Source organism: Scleropages formosus, chromosome 1, assembly GCF_900964775.1.
Source record: "Scleropages formosus chromosome 1, fSclFor1.1, whole genome shotgun sequence".
In the NCBI taxonomy this organism is placed as follows: Eukaryota; Metazoa; Chordata; class Actinopteri; order Osteoglossiformes; family Osteoglossidae; genus Scleropages; species Scleropages formosus.
In genome coordinates, this window is record NC_041806.1 from 45692316 (window position 1) to 45707097 (window position 14782).

The 14782-nt window shown below is 43.7% G+C and overlaps 1 protein-coding gene across 2 annotated transcripts; it reads left to right on the plus strand.

Moving 5' to 3' along the window:
• Positions 1-719: 719 nt before the first annotated feature.
• On the plus strand, positions 720-13185 carry gopc (golgi-associated PDZ and coiled-coil motif containing). 2 transcript variants are annotated; one of them, XM_018742534.2, is made up of 9 exons: positions 720-1214; positions 5876-6040; positions 7697-7720; positions 8775-8950; positions 9189-9354; positions 9457-9552; positions 9641-9805; positions 10067-10241; positions 10745-13185. In XM_018742534.2, exons 1-9 carry the CDS (start codon positions 948-950, stop codon positions 10852-10854), a joined length of 1344 nt encoding a protein of 447 aa, XP_018598050.2. In that variant the 5' UTR covers positions 720-947; the 3' UTR covers positions 10855-13185. The 2 variants fall into 2 exon arrangements, with proteins under 2 accessions (XP_018598050.2, XP_018598052.2); XM_018742536.2 differs by lacking the exon at positions 7697-7720.
• The last annotated feature ends 1597 nt before the right edge of the window (positions 13186-14782 follow it).

Here is a 14782-nt window from a genome sequence, read left to right on the forward strand (position 1 = left end):
TTATGTTTACATGTAGCATTAGGTCAGGGGTGTCCAATGATTTTTTGGCTATGGACCACACTAATTGTGAACTGATTTGAGGGCCACCTCTGTAGAAATCACAGTAAGTGACACTGACACACACACACACACACACACACACATTTTCAGAACCGCTTGTCCCATACGGGGTCGCGGGGAACCGAAGCCTACCCGGTAACACAGGGCGTAAGGCCGGAGGGGGAGGGGACACACCCAGGACAGGACGCCAGTCCATCGCAAGGCACTCCAAGCAGGACTCGAACCCCAGACCCACTGGAGAGCAGGACTGCGGTCCAACCCACTACGCCACCGCACCCCCCGTAAGTGACATACTGAATCTTAAATGTCTAAACTGAATAATTTTATTGCATTTTACTTCAGTAATAGCTTACAAATTATTTCCTTGAATTTATTTAATATTTCCAATGTTGTGTAATATTTATCTTGGCTTTTCATCCTTGGAGAACACGATGCTCCACAGTCCTAGTCATTCACGACTTCAGGCCAAAACTGTCAAATACACGTAGTCGATACAAGACAGGGGAATATAAACGTAAAAATGACCGAAAGAAAACATTTTGAAATTAAGCGTGAAAAGACAGGAAATGACGGCATCGGTAACGCCAAATTTGATGCTTTCTGCGCTCGATTGCTCTTCCTGCTGCCAAGCGCAGCTGTGTGGCAGACAGTGCCAGCCTATACGTCGATTTCCCGTCACAGATTCGGATTTCCTGGTTTCGGGAAAGCTGAAGGGGGACCTTCGACAGACAGTTTTAGCCGTCATTTAACTCGGCAGAGTCCCTGTGACGGAACGTTTACTCGTTAAATCTGATTAGCACGGGTTAAAAGTGAGGTAAAGGAGAGGTAAACGTGAAGCGGGGGCGCTGTGTGTCTCGGTTTGCGGTTAGCTATCCGAGCTAATCGGGATGTCCGGCTCGGCGGGCGGCACGTCCCCGGCGGCGGGCCCCAGCTCCGCCTCGGCCTCCGGGATGTCCATGTTTCGCTGGCTGGAGGTGCTGGAGAAGGAGTTCGACAAGGCGTTTGTGGACGTGGACCTGCTGCTGGGCGAGGTTGACCCGGACCAGGCGGACATCACGTACGAGGGCCGCCAGAAGATGACGAGCCTGAGCTCGTGCTTCGCACAGCTGAGCCACAAGGCGCAGACCGTCTTCCAGATGAACCACAAACTGGAGGTGCGCAAACAAACGAATACAAAACACACTCTTCTTAAAATCACATCGTTAATTATAGGAATTAGGCCGTAGCGGCCAGCAGCGGGCGACTCGTTCACTGCACTCTCTCTGGTTGGTGGTGATGTCACATTTGATTTGATTGATAGAATTAAGTTGACATCATTCTACTCGCAGCACCCTGGTACATCTTAATATTTATCATAATGAACGTAAATCATGATCTGAAGCTTTTCTCCAAAGCGACTAATATATTTTATAGTTTCAATTATGTATCTAGCTGGGTAATTTTACTGGAGCAATTATATAGTAAGTACCAAGGATGGGATTCGAACCTGCAACCATTGGGACAAGGCTGCAACTAACCACTACGCTACCAGCTGCCCCAGGATTTATCCTGCATTGAGTTCATATATTTCCACTGCCCCCTCATTGTGGATGACTGACACCTGCATGGAATCCTAGACTGCAGTGAACAATTCAGTTAGTGTTTCAATCAGGGTGTTACTTTGAAATCCTAGATTTCGACTATTCGTTATTCCTAGAGTTCAGACGATGATGATTTATGAGTGTCGATCTAAAGCGCATTAATAAATGAACAGTGGAGATGGCACCGGTCTGAACTTGCGACATTCTTATTCAAAGACGTTTACAAGGATTCAGCTGTTGATTTTAGCTGGGGATTTTGCTGCAGTAATTCATGGTATCCTGATCAAGGACACTACAGCAGTGGCAGGAAGTGGGACTTAAACCAACAGCTTTCTAGGTTAAAAAAAATCACTGTCCCCAACCGCTTACACAGACACATGTTCATTAACTTTCTCTTGGGTGAAGTAGTGGAGGCTTCCACAAATGCGAAACTACAGGTAACCCAGGCCTGCAGACCCCGGGGGATGACCTCTTAACCTATATCCTGATTGCATAGGGTTCTCATCCTGTTGTAAACACACGGCATCCAGTGTGTTGTGTTGTTGGTATTTTCCTGTTAAGGCTTTAGACTGCTTCTTATAAATTCTTGCCTCCTACACTGTTTCATGCCACCTCTTGTAGAAAACAGGGACTGTCTCCGGTGATGAAGTGGCCCAGAATTAGCTAGCAACAGGAAGTCAAGGACTGGACCTCTGTCAGATAGGTTGCATGATGAGTTCTCCAGGATAATCCTTTATGATGAGGGATAAGACACAATGTGGAGTCTGTTAAGAATCAGCTATTTAAATAAGTAAATTGGAAAGCATGCGGTTTACTTTTATGAGTAACACAAACAAAAATGATGGTGGAACAGGAGATGTCTCTCTTGATTAAAGGAAAAACATTAGACAATGGGGGGTTTAAGTGTTTACAGTCCAGTTGGCTCTTGGAATGTATTGCTGACATCCTGAGCACAGTAGGAAGGAAGGACAATATCCACTGAGCCTTTTAAACACTTTGCTATAACTTTGTTATAAATTGGTTTGTAAAGTGGGTGGCCCAGTAGGTAGTGCTGGTGCCTCACAGCTCCTGGGCTGTTGGGGTGGACATGGGTTTGAATTTGACTCTGGGGTTTGTGTGTTTTCCTCATGTCTGCGTGGGCCCTGTGATAGATAGGCGTTCCTTTAAAGGGATACATCCTCACACCCTGTTTCTGAGTTAAGGTTCAGACCATGGTAATTCTGAAATGGGTATAGTGGAGTGGTTATTGGTAATGGATAGTTTTAGAAGTGTCTTTAAAAGAGAAGTTGTATCCGTAATCTGTTTTTCCAGAAATAAACTCTCTGAAGTGGTTCTGAAATGGTTTTTTTTTTTTTTTTTTACCTTTTAGTTGGACTTTACTAACTTTATTGAATGTTTAAGGAAAAAGGAAATCTGTTTTTATAGGGATTGTGTCTTTTTGGGATTATTGTAGATTAGTTTCTATCATTTTCCAATATTCTTGCTGTCTGAGGTCTCCTGTGACAAAGACGGGAGATCTTATTGGATTAGACAGAACCTTCCTAAAGAGTATTTGGTAGACTGCAGCTTTGCTGTAAACAAATGTCACACTTCACTAAAAATAAAACTGAAATAAAGGTCTTTTGTACATTTGGCCGTTTCCCCACATGGTCTCCATGCGATGCAGAGCACAAACCATTTCTGAATGAGGCCGTTATTGAAAGGCAATGAAAGAGTTTCATTTTACTGTTTCCAAGTTGTGTTCATCTTGCCGGATGACTCCCATGAAATCTAACAAGGCAATTTTGTACAAAATAATCAGGTTTGCCATTGGGAGGGTGTGTATTACTTTTGGCAATTGATGAGAAAGGTGTGTGTGTGTGTGTTTGACTGACTGAGACTGCTATAGGGCCTCTGAAAGTAAGTTTTGCTAGAGTTATATTCTTATGACATCTAAGTGGGATTGACACTCAAATCAAGCACATGTGTCTGGTAGAATACTAATTTTTGCCTTGAAGCGATATTCTCTGCAGTGATTCATTTTGAGTTACATCTGTCTGGCCTGGACAGGTTTGTCAGGTTGCACTTGTTAGACCCTGATAGTTTCACCTGGGACATGACTTACAGTCTCAGGTGTCGTCAGCCCAGAACGCAGTCCTGCCCTCGTCACTCTTCTCCAGGCTGAAGATGAGTCTGTTTTGTTAGCATTCAAAGGCTGAAAAAATTCCAGATCAAAGTACACTGGCATTCCACCTTGTTTATGATTAAATTAATTCCTCTGTCTGTTTCAATACCAGTTTTTCAACAAATGATATGCATCTGTTTTTTGTGTTGAATTCAAGTGCTGTTGAACTCTATTTTGTCTACTCGTAGTTATTTAGTTGCATTTTTCAGTGAAGCAGCCTAGTCCTTGCTCCAGGGTTCTAGCTTATTCAGATTTTCAGGCTGTTCCAGCTCTTTATAAGACCTCGTCACACCCCTCTTGTTTTCAGCTGTCCTGAACCTAGCCATTTGCTTTCCCAGCTGTCTCACAGCACCCGGGGGCATCAGCCCACTTGCTCCATCACCCTCGGTTCTGTTGAGAGAGATGAGAAATTTAATCCCCCTCTGAGAACAGGAGCCAGTTTTTTCCAAAGAATGCAGTGAAAGAAAAGGAGGAAACTCCCTAGTGCTGTTGTGATGCCTGTGCAAAGTGCAACTTGATCTCTGGTTGCTATGCAACAGACTTTGATTGACGCAACCGGTCATTGAGCGTTCAGCTAATGCAGCGGTTGGGAAGCAGGTTGTATTCCGGATGTCTCCGTGGCACTTAAATTTCAATTATGGGTGCTCGGCTTAGGACCACAGCACAGGTGTTGCCCCAGCGAGGGTGTGGTTGGAATTTGTGCACTGGACTGCTGCTTATGTGCGGTTTTGCCAGAAGAGAAAGGTTGGCACTGCTGCCCACTGTCTTCAAAGCACAGCGGCACTGTTCCCAAAAACATGTTCTTCCTCAGCCTTCCATCCTCTGCTAGGGAGAGATGTCAGTATTTATATACAGCGGGTACAACACTGGCTCTGTTTTGGGCATGTGAAATGATGTGCTACACTGCCTTCAATGTTGAGTTTCCTGCTGTGAGCATGAACAGGAAGTTGGCAGATGGTGAAAGTATGTTTTGTTTTTGCATAGATACCTGTTACGTTATTAGCTTCTTTTTGGCACCGCTTTTAGCTTCTCCTGCATCTAGTCGCTTGCATTTACATAGTTACCAGATACTTTTCTCCAAAATGACATATAGCACTAAGTAAGCAAATGTGCATTCAACAACCAAGAACCTTAGTCACAGTGTTATCAAAGGTCACCATGTTTGTCGTTCAAGTAGCTGCTCACAGAAGTGACATTCAGATAGCAAGTGGATAGATTCTAGTAGATGGTGTCGGATTCATTTACAGAGTTTTTGGGAAATTGGCCAGGAAATGTGACAGATATACTTTGAAACCCTTTTTGAATGCTGGAAGGGATTCAGCAGTTCTGAGAGACAGGGAGCTCATTATCATATCTGGGGCAAAATGGAGAACCTACAGACTTCTGATTTCCGAATTCTCATGAGTGGGACCACCAGGTGGGCGCTGAGGAGTGCAGCTCTTATGCTGAGTTTAGGAACTGAGATTAATTGTAATGTGTTTCACTGAAGATGTTTTATATGTTACATTTTCACCTTGCTGAAATAAACACAAGTGAAGTGAAAATAAGGAACATGACTCCAGGTTGTTGTATTCAGGCATTCATAGAAAGACCATGAGAATAACAATGCTGTGTATTTAGTCATATAATTCAAGTTTCTTTTCAGTGTGAATTTGAATGAACCTATTATATGAAGCAGTGCCATCTGACTTCTGTGGTATAAGAGAAATTATGGTTCTTCCGCTCCTGAGAAGTGGCTAAGCAGAAGCAGGTGTGCATGTTCCATACAGCAATGGTACGTGCGCTGGGTCCTGACTCACCGTGACACGTCAGAGGTACAGATACAGAAATACTTACAATGAAAGTAGCCTGTTAGAACTACTTTTCAGGGGTGTTAGGTATGGTATGACATTGCGAGGCAGATTCATGCTTTCACCACTGATATTTGCTATATGTTATGTAAACAAAGAGGGGTCGTTGCTCTTAAGTGGAGAGCTTTGAAACGTTCCAAGGAACACCTTGACATCTAACAAATTAATGCATATCAGTCATATAGCACTGTCCTAACTGGTCCTGTTTGCATTTGCCAAAGGCACAGCTGGTTGACCTCAAGTCGGAACTGACAGCCGTGCAAGCGGAAAAGGCTATGGTGGAGAAGGAGGTCCATGACCAGCTGCTGCAGCTTCATGCTTTGCAGCTCCAGCTCAATGCCAAGGCGGGTCAGACCATGGACTCGGACTCCATCAAGGCCAAGCTGGTGAGGGCTGCAGCCAACACGCTATCCTGCATCTCTCTATCTCCCTCCCTGCTCCGGTTTCACTTTGAAGGTTCCTTGTTGACCTCGTGCCAACACTGCCAGATTAGGAGTGGCAGCAGGCTTCAGACAACAAATAACGAAGTGTAAAGAATAACGCTTGTACAGGTTGTAAATATTAATGGTTTGCTAATAGCAACTTGGTTTAGATCCTCATCCAGTATTGTGCTGTACATATTACTCATTTTATATCTGACAGCGTGACAGGATGAATTGCATTAACGTGTTTGGAAATTCTCGGCCTATGGTTTTGGTTAATTCAGATTTTTTTACAAGTTGCATCGTTTCATATGTCCCATGTCATTTCTGAGGTGTCATGTTGGTCAAGCCAGCTCCCAAACTCTGCAGCAGCCCCCGCTGTAAGACTGGAAGTTGGAAATTAAGCAATGGCTGACTCTGGGAACGGTACAAAAATGCTGTTTTTGCTGAAAGCATACATTCTCACCATCAATTGTGTAATAAGGGTCATCAGTTGAGGAGGAAGCTCAAGCATATCCCGTGCTAGGAGAAATGGGGAGTTAGAACCACACGAGAGTCTACAGCTGATAAATGAGCAAAATGGTTCAAGGAACATGTGGGTGCTTGTGGAAACAATATATTCTTTGCCAAGGACAAGAGGTGGTAAAAGGAGAGGAATAGAAGGCAGAACAGAAGCGGCTCATGATAACAGCTTATCTGGATGCTAGTATACCTCGGAAGGAGCCGTATCAGTTTTGGGGTGTTTGGAGACATACAGACCCATCCCAAATTACAGATCTCTATAAACACACACTCCTGCTCCATCACATGTTGCTCATAAATGCACACAGAAGAGGAGATGAGTTTTGCAAGGAGAAGTGATGATTGTTCCCCAAAGCAACCAGAGCAAATATTTTCATGCAAAAGAGGTCCCTGATCAATAAGCAAGACTCCGTTTGAGAGAATGCTTGCAGTTATATTTAACCTACCATTAAGTTCAGGCTATTTATTACATATTTAATCACCTCTGCCGTGACTTTGATTTATAATACTTGTCAAAACCTTTTATTTATTGAACAATGCATATCCATATGATGTGTGAATGTAAGCAGTACACATAATCAGGCAGAAGGGGTTAAACGTATTGCAGCAGCATTAAATGAAAATCTAGACACCTGCAATCTACTCCTGTCATCCCTGTGTCTGGGGAAAAATTTACTTTGATCCTTTGACCATATGAATTATGGTGTCCTTTCAAAACATGAAGGTCTGCCTTATTGATGAGTAACAGTCATTTAATATGTACCAAAAAAGCAATCCTCTTGTTCTGTGGAGGTCAGCCCATATCTGGAGGATATAACAAAGTAACCTCAGACTACTCTGCATCGTTTACTTTCGCTTGCATGGGTGCTTTGCTGACACCGAGCACTAACGTGCTCCTAACATTTTGGCCTAAAGAGCCGGATAAATAGTCGACTATCATTTGCATTCTGCCTTATTAGATGCAGGAACTAATCTGAGGAAATTTTCTGTTCAGATTCACATCTTTTAAGGGTATCGATCTGCTTGACTGTAATTGCCGTGTGCTGTGCCCACTTTCTAACCTTTAAATCCTTTGTTTTTCCTCTCTCGCTCTCCAAGTCTGTTACCTCAGTGGAGGACATGGTAAGTTGGACTAAGCCAACCCCACCTGCCTCTCTGTGCTGTCTAACCTCCATCCTGTGCTAAAACGACCACATTTTCACTAGCTCCTTAGTTCCCGCACAAGGTGTGAGGCAGTCTGCTTGCCCTCGCATTCTTGAAATGAACCACAAGCGCTGTCCTGTATGTGCAGTGTTCACATGGGGATCGTTCCTGAGAAAACATGAACAAAGTTGACTGAATCAAGTTTGAGGTCAGGCTGATCAGTCAAGCACTGTGACACTTAACTTTGGAAAAAAGTGCTTTGTATATCTGCTGATGTGGAATCAACTCCTGGTTCACTTAGGATTCAGCATAAATGTCCCAGATATAAATAAAAGTACATGCAGGCATCATCACTGTTTGTCCTCTTGTTTTTCCTTTCCTCTGCTCTTTAGTTTGCATATGTCTTTAGAAGATCCTCCCTAGTGTGCAGCTCCAGTAATAACCACACATGTGGAACCCAAGTGGTAGAATGTCTGGTTCAAATGCATCCATCAAAACATCCTCTCTAGCTGTGAACATACTTTCCACAGATTTAGGAATATTTCTCCTCTTTCCGCAGATCTCATGTGTCATTGCACATCGTAGCGCAAACGCTGTAGTCATGCCTTCAAAGGAGAAATGCAGTAGATGTTCTACATTTAAAGTTCCAAGGAAATGTTTTGATGGAAGCATTACCCAACGCTACTTTCATTCGTGACCTTGGACAAACAGAGGATCTAGTTCGAGGGGCACTGACCTTAATCGGCCTCTGGGTTGTGGTTCACCATCATTAGAGGAAGGTGTGAGCTTTTGGTCCAGCATCACCTGTACCTTTCATTTCTGGTCCTGTCTGTCAAAGTAGATGTTGCGCCACTGTGACTTGAACCCCTGCCATCTAGGGTGCAGCCAGTTGCTCCTTTTGTCCTGTCCTTCCCTGACGTTTACGTTTGTTTGCTTTAGTGATGATGTAAATGTGACCAACCCTGCTGGTGAACGATTACCCATCTCCCAGAGCATGTCTACCAACATACGGACTCCTCTGTGTGTATGGCAGGAGCGGGAGCTGGAGGCCAGCAAGAAAGAGAAGTTGAAAGAGGCAAAGCTGGAGGCTGAAGTCAAGCTTTTCAAGAAGGAGAATGAAGCGCTACGCAGACACATTGCAGTGCTGCAGGCAGAGGTCTACGGTGCGAGACTAGCTGCCAAGTACCTGGACAAGGAGCTGGCTGGCAGGTAAAACACCTGTCATTTATGGTAAATCTGTATTGAGTGTGCTGGATACTGATGGCATGTTTTTATTGAAAGATTTAAGGAATTAATAATCTTTGTCAGTGTACATGGTTTAACAGGAACTTGGCTTAGGTATTCACCCAGTGTTGTGCTAAATTTTGGAGAGTATTTGGAAAGCAATCATTACTCTGTTTTTGCCCTGCCCGGAGAATGACACTGCTGGCATTCTCTCAACATTAAGGGTTCAGCAGATCCAGCTGCTGGGCAGAGACATGAAAGGCCCAGCCCATGACAAGCTCTGGAACCAGCTGGAGGCCGAAATCCATCTCCACCGCCACAAGACGGTCATCCGAGCCTGCAGGGGACGCAACGATCCCAAGAAGCCCTTACCATCCCCCGTGGGCCATGTAAGTATCCTTTGGGAGACTTCTCTGGTGTTGAAAATATTGAGGTTTTGACCCACCATTTTTTACCTCCTTACACAATTCTGATTATTAAATTTGCTTCAGGACCCAGACTCGTTAAAGAAATCCCAGGGTGTTGGGCCCATACGGAAAGTGGTGCTAACCAAAGAAGATCACGAAGGCCTGGGAATCTCCATCACTGTGAGTTTCTTCATAAACCAATAGAGAGCAGATTTAGTCATATCTGGGTGTCAATTTTGCATATTTAAGTTTTTTCCTACACGATCAGGGGGGGAAGGAGCATGGTGTGCCGATCCTGATCTCAGAGATCCATCCCACCCAGCCAGCCGAGCGCTGCGGGGGCCTCCATGTCGGAGACGCCATCCTGGCTGTCAACAGCATCAACCTGCGGGATGCCAAGCACAAGGAAGCAGTGACCATCCTTTCCCAGCAGGTGAGGGAGTGAACTCGCCCTACTAGTCTGGTTAGCATACAAACAACCGTTACTTTTTATATTTTTACCCTGGGAGATGTAACAGTAAAGCTAAGGTTTTGTTGAAATATAGGTCAGCACAGAGGAAATGCAAGAATGTTTAGCATAGGATTTGAGCTCGAGTGGACATGAAGTTCAATGCAAAAACTTTAGCTCTGCTTCATCAAAGTCCTATTGGACTTGAATGTGCTTCACGTTGACATGTCTGCTGTCTCCTGCCAGAGGGGTGAGATAGAGTTTGAGGTGGTCTATGTGGCTCCTGAAGTTGATTCAGATGATGAGAATGTGGAGTATGAAGACGACAGTGGCCATCGCTACCGCCTGTACCTCGATGAGCTGGAGGAAGGATCAGCAGGTGGCCGTGGCAGCGGAGCTGGGGACAGCAGCTCGCTACAAGGCAGGTGTTCTGGAACTGCGCGAGGTCTTCACTGGTGTCCAAGTTCAGGAGCACCAGACCTAAGGCTACTTAAGCAGGAAGCGCTTAACATGCAGGATCCAACAATTAACAGAACTCTGAATCATATTTGTGTAAGAAATTGAATGTAGAGCTGGAGGCTGAAATCCATCTCCATTGCCACAAGACAAGAATGTGTTTCTATAGACAACTGTAACTGCATTATGGGTTGAGAAATACTGTGGCGATGAATATTTACCATTTACGTATTGCTTCTGTGCATTTCCTGACTGAATTGATGCTTCTGTCAACTGATTTGCGACTTTTAGTACAGATTCATACGGGTATAGCAATTCTTAGCTCAAGGGTACAACAGCAGACTCTTCAGTGCTTATCACCTGTTCTGTGCCTTTTGTTTGGTTAACTATAAGGTGTGTTTTGGAATGTGTAACAGGTAACTGGCTGTAGCAAAAAATAACGTAAATGCTACTCCCTCCCTCCTGCAGCCCTGGAGAAGAGCTCAGCGAGTGACAGACTCGAGAACGGTGACACGGGAACCTCCAGCGAGACGCCATCAGAAGAGACCCCCTCGCGGGGCGCAGAAAGCTCCTCCTAGAGCTGTGGAACAGGAGGGTTGCTGGGTGGGTGGCTAATTGAAGGGGGCAGAGGAAGAAGTGAAAGACTCTGTGAAGAGCATTTTGTACCATGTGACAACTGCCTGAGGCCAGTTAAGGCAGTGGGTGCACAAAGGGGGAGGGGCAGGTACAAACGGCTGGGGGCGTGAGATAAGGAGTGATGTTTGCAGCTCACAGGCTCCCATGGAAACGCGCTATTTAATTCACATCACCATTTTTACTGTCCTAAGTTACTGGCTGTTGTACACATGAATAGAGCCGTGACAGCAGCTGCTGGAGGGAAGAGTGTTGTAGAGAAACCGAGGTTGCGCTGCATCCGTGTGGGAAAACACAGGGCTGAGTGAACTTTGGTACAAACTGCCCCCACTGGTCCTAACTAGACACTTAAGACATAGAAATACTTAAATGCATCATAACTGCATATACTTTGTATAGTAATGGAGTGAGTTTGATACTTGGTTCTCTTATCCATCCTTTGAATGATTTACATTTATTTAGCAGATGCCTTTCTTAAGTCACTTCCACCGAACTCTAGTGTTATCAGTGCACACTGTACCATGCTTTTATCCTCCTGAGCCTCATAGCAGGGCTGTAGGTTAGTGGGGCGTGCTTTGCAGCCTTCCGTACACTTCGTACCTTCAGCGTAAATTGAAAGGGAAAGTACAGCTAACACAATGGTTGCACACTATAAGGGATGTGATGTTTTACTATATTAGGCAAGTACTCACTGAAGGACTAGTGGGGCTGAAGTAACATATGGAAAGTCAGCTTGTGGGACAGTAGAAGGCAGACCGTTTTCTGTTCACTGGAGAACTTCAGGACGTGTTAGAAACCAGTAAATGCCATGACTCTGGCTGACCGCAACTGCCCTTTGCAGTTATCGTAAGAGGCGTAGCTCTGCTCTACACTAGATGGTGCTGATGCAGGCAAGTGATGACTGCACGGGTTCTGACTGCTCAGCCCATGCCCAGTGTCACAGGTGGTTCTATGTTAAAACACACTAGTTACTGATGGCTGTAATAAATGCTTCCAGAACATCTTCATGACAGAGGCCTCCATTTGTGAAGGATGTCTGAGGGATGCATACCATGCAATCTACTGTATTATTTGTTCGTATTACCTTAAAGGTCATTTTGGGAGACGATGTTTAATCCTTAATTCAATCCCATTATTTATGTAGGGCAGATATAAGATACTCTTTTTAAAGTGAGGTTAATAGAAACTGGGGCAACAATGATGTCCAGGCCATAATTTTAGTCTGGAATAAATTTAAAAACTTACACCTGTATTTCATGAAACTGATGTGCAATACATTATTTTCCTAATGTTTTAAATTCTTAGGACTCCCCTTGAATGGTGTTCACCATTTTGGGATTTGGGTTTCTTGGTCACTAACTCATTCAAAATGTGCTTTCTCTCAGCTGCCACAGAGCTGTCAGGGCAAATTAGTTTTTTTTTTTTTTTGGATCAACTGTTGCTCGCTTTTGTACGGCATCTGTATTAAAATATGCAGCAGTCTCACGTTGGTCATTACATCAGTAAGTTTGCAGTACGGTACTGCTGTTGAACGACAACTCATGTTACAAGCATGTGCCGTTCAGCTTTAACTTTATAGCTAATTTTGAGAACCAAAATGTAAAATATTTTCATGCAAACATAGAACTGAACTATACAGCAATAAAACAAAAATGGTCAGTATTTATGCACTGAGGACTCGTGTAAAATAATTTTTCTGCAACAGAGATCGTTCTGCGAAAAGTGTAAACATGTATAGTAAATGTACATTGCTCTAAATATCAGTGCACTGTTGTAGGGTTGCTTAATGATTCTCCTTAGCCTGTACAGCTAGTTTAAGTGTGGAGGTCACTCCCCTTGCAGGAGGACAGCAGAGGATGTCCTGACAATTGACTTATGTGCTGCATGGTGGGTTAATAGCAGTACAGGAGGATTGCATTTTTCAGTGACCTCCCAAGTAACATCAGTAGTCATTCCTTCAAAGTTCAGGCACATTTGCGCATCATGGAACTCACTGCCTTGAGGTGAAGTCACAGCACAGAAGGAAGGCTCCCCTTTTCACATCTCTTCTACTGCATGCATTCTAGAATGTTCCTCTTAGTGGGCTGTCGTCACTGCTCGAAGGGACCCCGGATCTCTCCTCCTGACCCCCCCCCCCCCCCCACACTTTTTACCGTCCTCTGAAGAATAGTTCTACGCATTGTCATCATGGAAAAATGTATTTGAGAGATCTGTTGAGTCTTAATGTATACATCTGTAGTAAAGTGTATAACAAATAACCTTTGAATAAAATGTTTTCCCAGATGAGTGGAAGAGTCTGGAGTACAGTTTGTATGGTAACTGAGGGAAAACTGGCACTTTTTTTTAATTTGTTTAGGTGATACTTTTCATAGTGACTTATTTTACTAGATTAATTTAGGGTAAGTACCTTGCTCAAGGGTAGCACAGCAATAGCTGGGATTTGAACCTGCTGTAACCACTATGCTACCACAGCTGCCCCTAGTAGATGAAATGGTTGGATGAATAAGATTTTGATTAAAATAACTCTAAAGGCACTTTAGAGTTATGCACAAATCGAGTTGTGAATGCTTCCCATCTCAGTTCTTGAGAGCCCATAGTAATTTGACAGCACCTTTGTAAGCAGGTTCTCAAAAAGTATTTTACAGTAATGAAGCTATATTTCTCTGTGAAAGCCTTGATTTCCATTTTCCCAAGAGGAAACAAACAAAAAAATGCAAGTGTAGGTAAATAAGCTGTAAATGGTTTTTTTTTTTTTTTTTTTTTTGCCAGAACAGCACCAATGCTGTATTTTTACATTATTTTAGTCTAATGTTCAGATCTGTGATGACTTTCTACATACAGGACACAGAACTAAAGTCTTACCTTGCAGTTCTCTCAGCTGCTGGGAAGACCCCCAATGCTGGAAGCTCTGCCATTCCTGCTCAAAAGCGATTCATCTGCAACAAGCACAGTACTTGACCTTAAGGGCCACGGCCCACCAGGCAGCGGCTGAATCGCTTCTTGCTATCCTGACGACTCTCCCTTCTTCCAGCATCAGAAAGTCTCAGTGTTTGTTTGCCTTTTAAAAGTTCAGCTCTGCTCATTCATATGGATGCAGGAGAGCCCCTTGTATGACATCTCAGATCTGGTTCTGCAGTACAGGTGAGCCACCCCCAGGAGGCACTACAACCTGCATACTGCCAGCCTCCACAGCACTGGACAGGATTCATGCGAATTTAGTTATGTACCATTTGGAAAATAAGGGATCGCTTGCTTTTGACACTATTTCAGCACATTTAGATCAAATATGAACATCGATTTTGGCTGAAATAACCCAAATATACTAAGTGCTCCATAGGTATGAGGTCCACATATACAAAAAAAAAAAAAAAATGCAGACAAGGGTAGAGGTGTGCAGGCTGCAAAATGAAACATGCATCAGATAATCGAGAGAAATATTCACAGAAGCCAAATGCGTGAGAACAGAACAACCCGCACACTGAAGGCTGTGTGTATTCTCAAGCCTCTGGAGCTGGGTGTGGCGATTCAGGCAGAAATTCATCAGAAAAAAACAACACTCACACTTGGACTCCAGGTTAAATGGGTGATCAGGCTGCTGCTAAAAGGACGTTTTGAGATGCAAAAATTAAGTGTTTACAGCTACAGTAAAATAAACCTTAAGAAAATGAAGCTGCACAAGTTGCTGTGGGAAAGAAATTTGCCACCTGTTAAGAGTTCTCTAATTTTTCCTTTCTGAAAACTGAAAAAGTTGTTTTCAAATAAAACTGATGGCTCGCAGCAGGATCATAACTGCATTTTTAAAAAAAAAAAAAATTTAAAAAAAAAAAAATCCAAAATAACTGTCCACATTTGTGTCTTACGACCAGCAGGTTT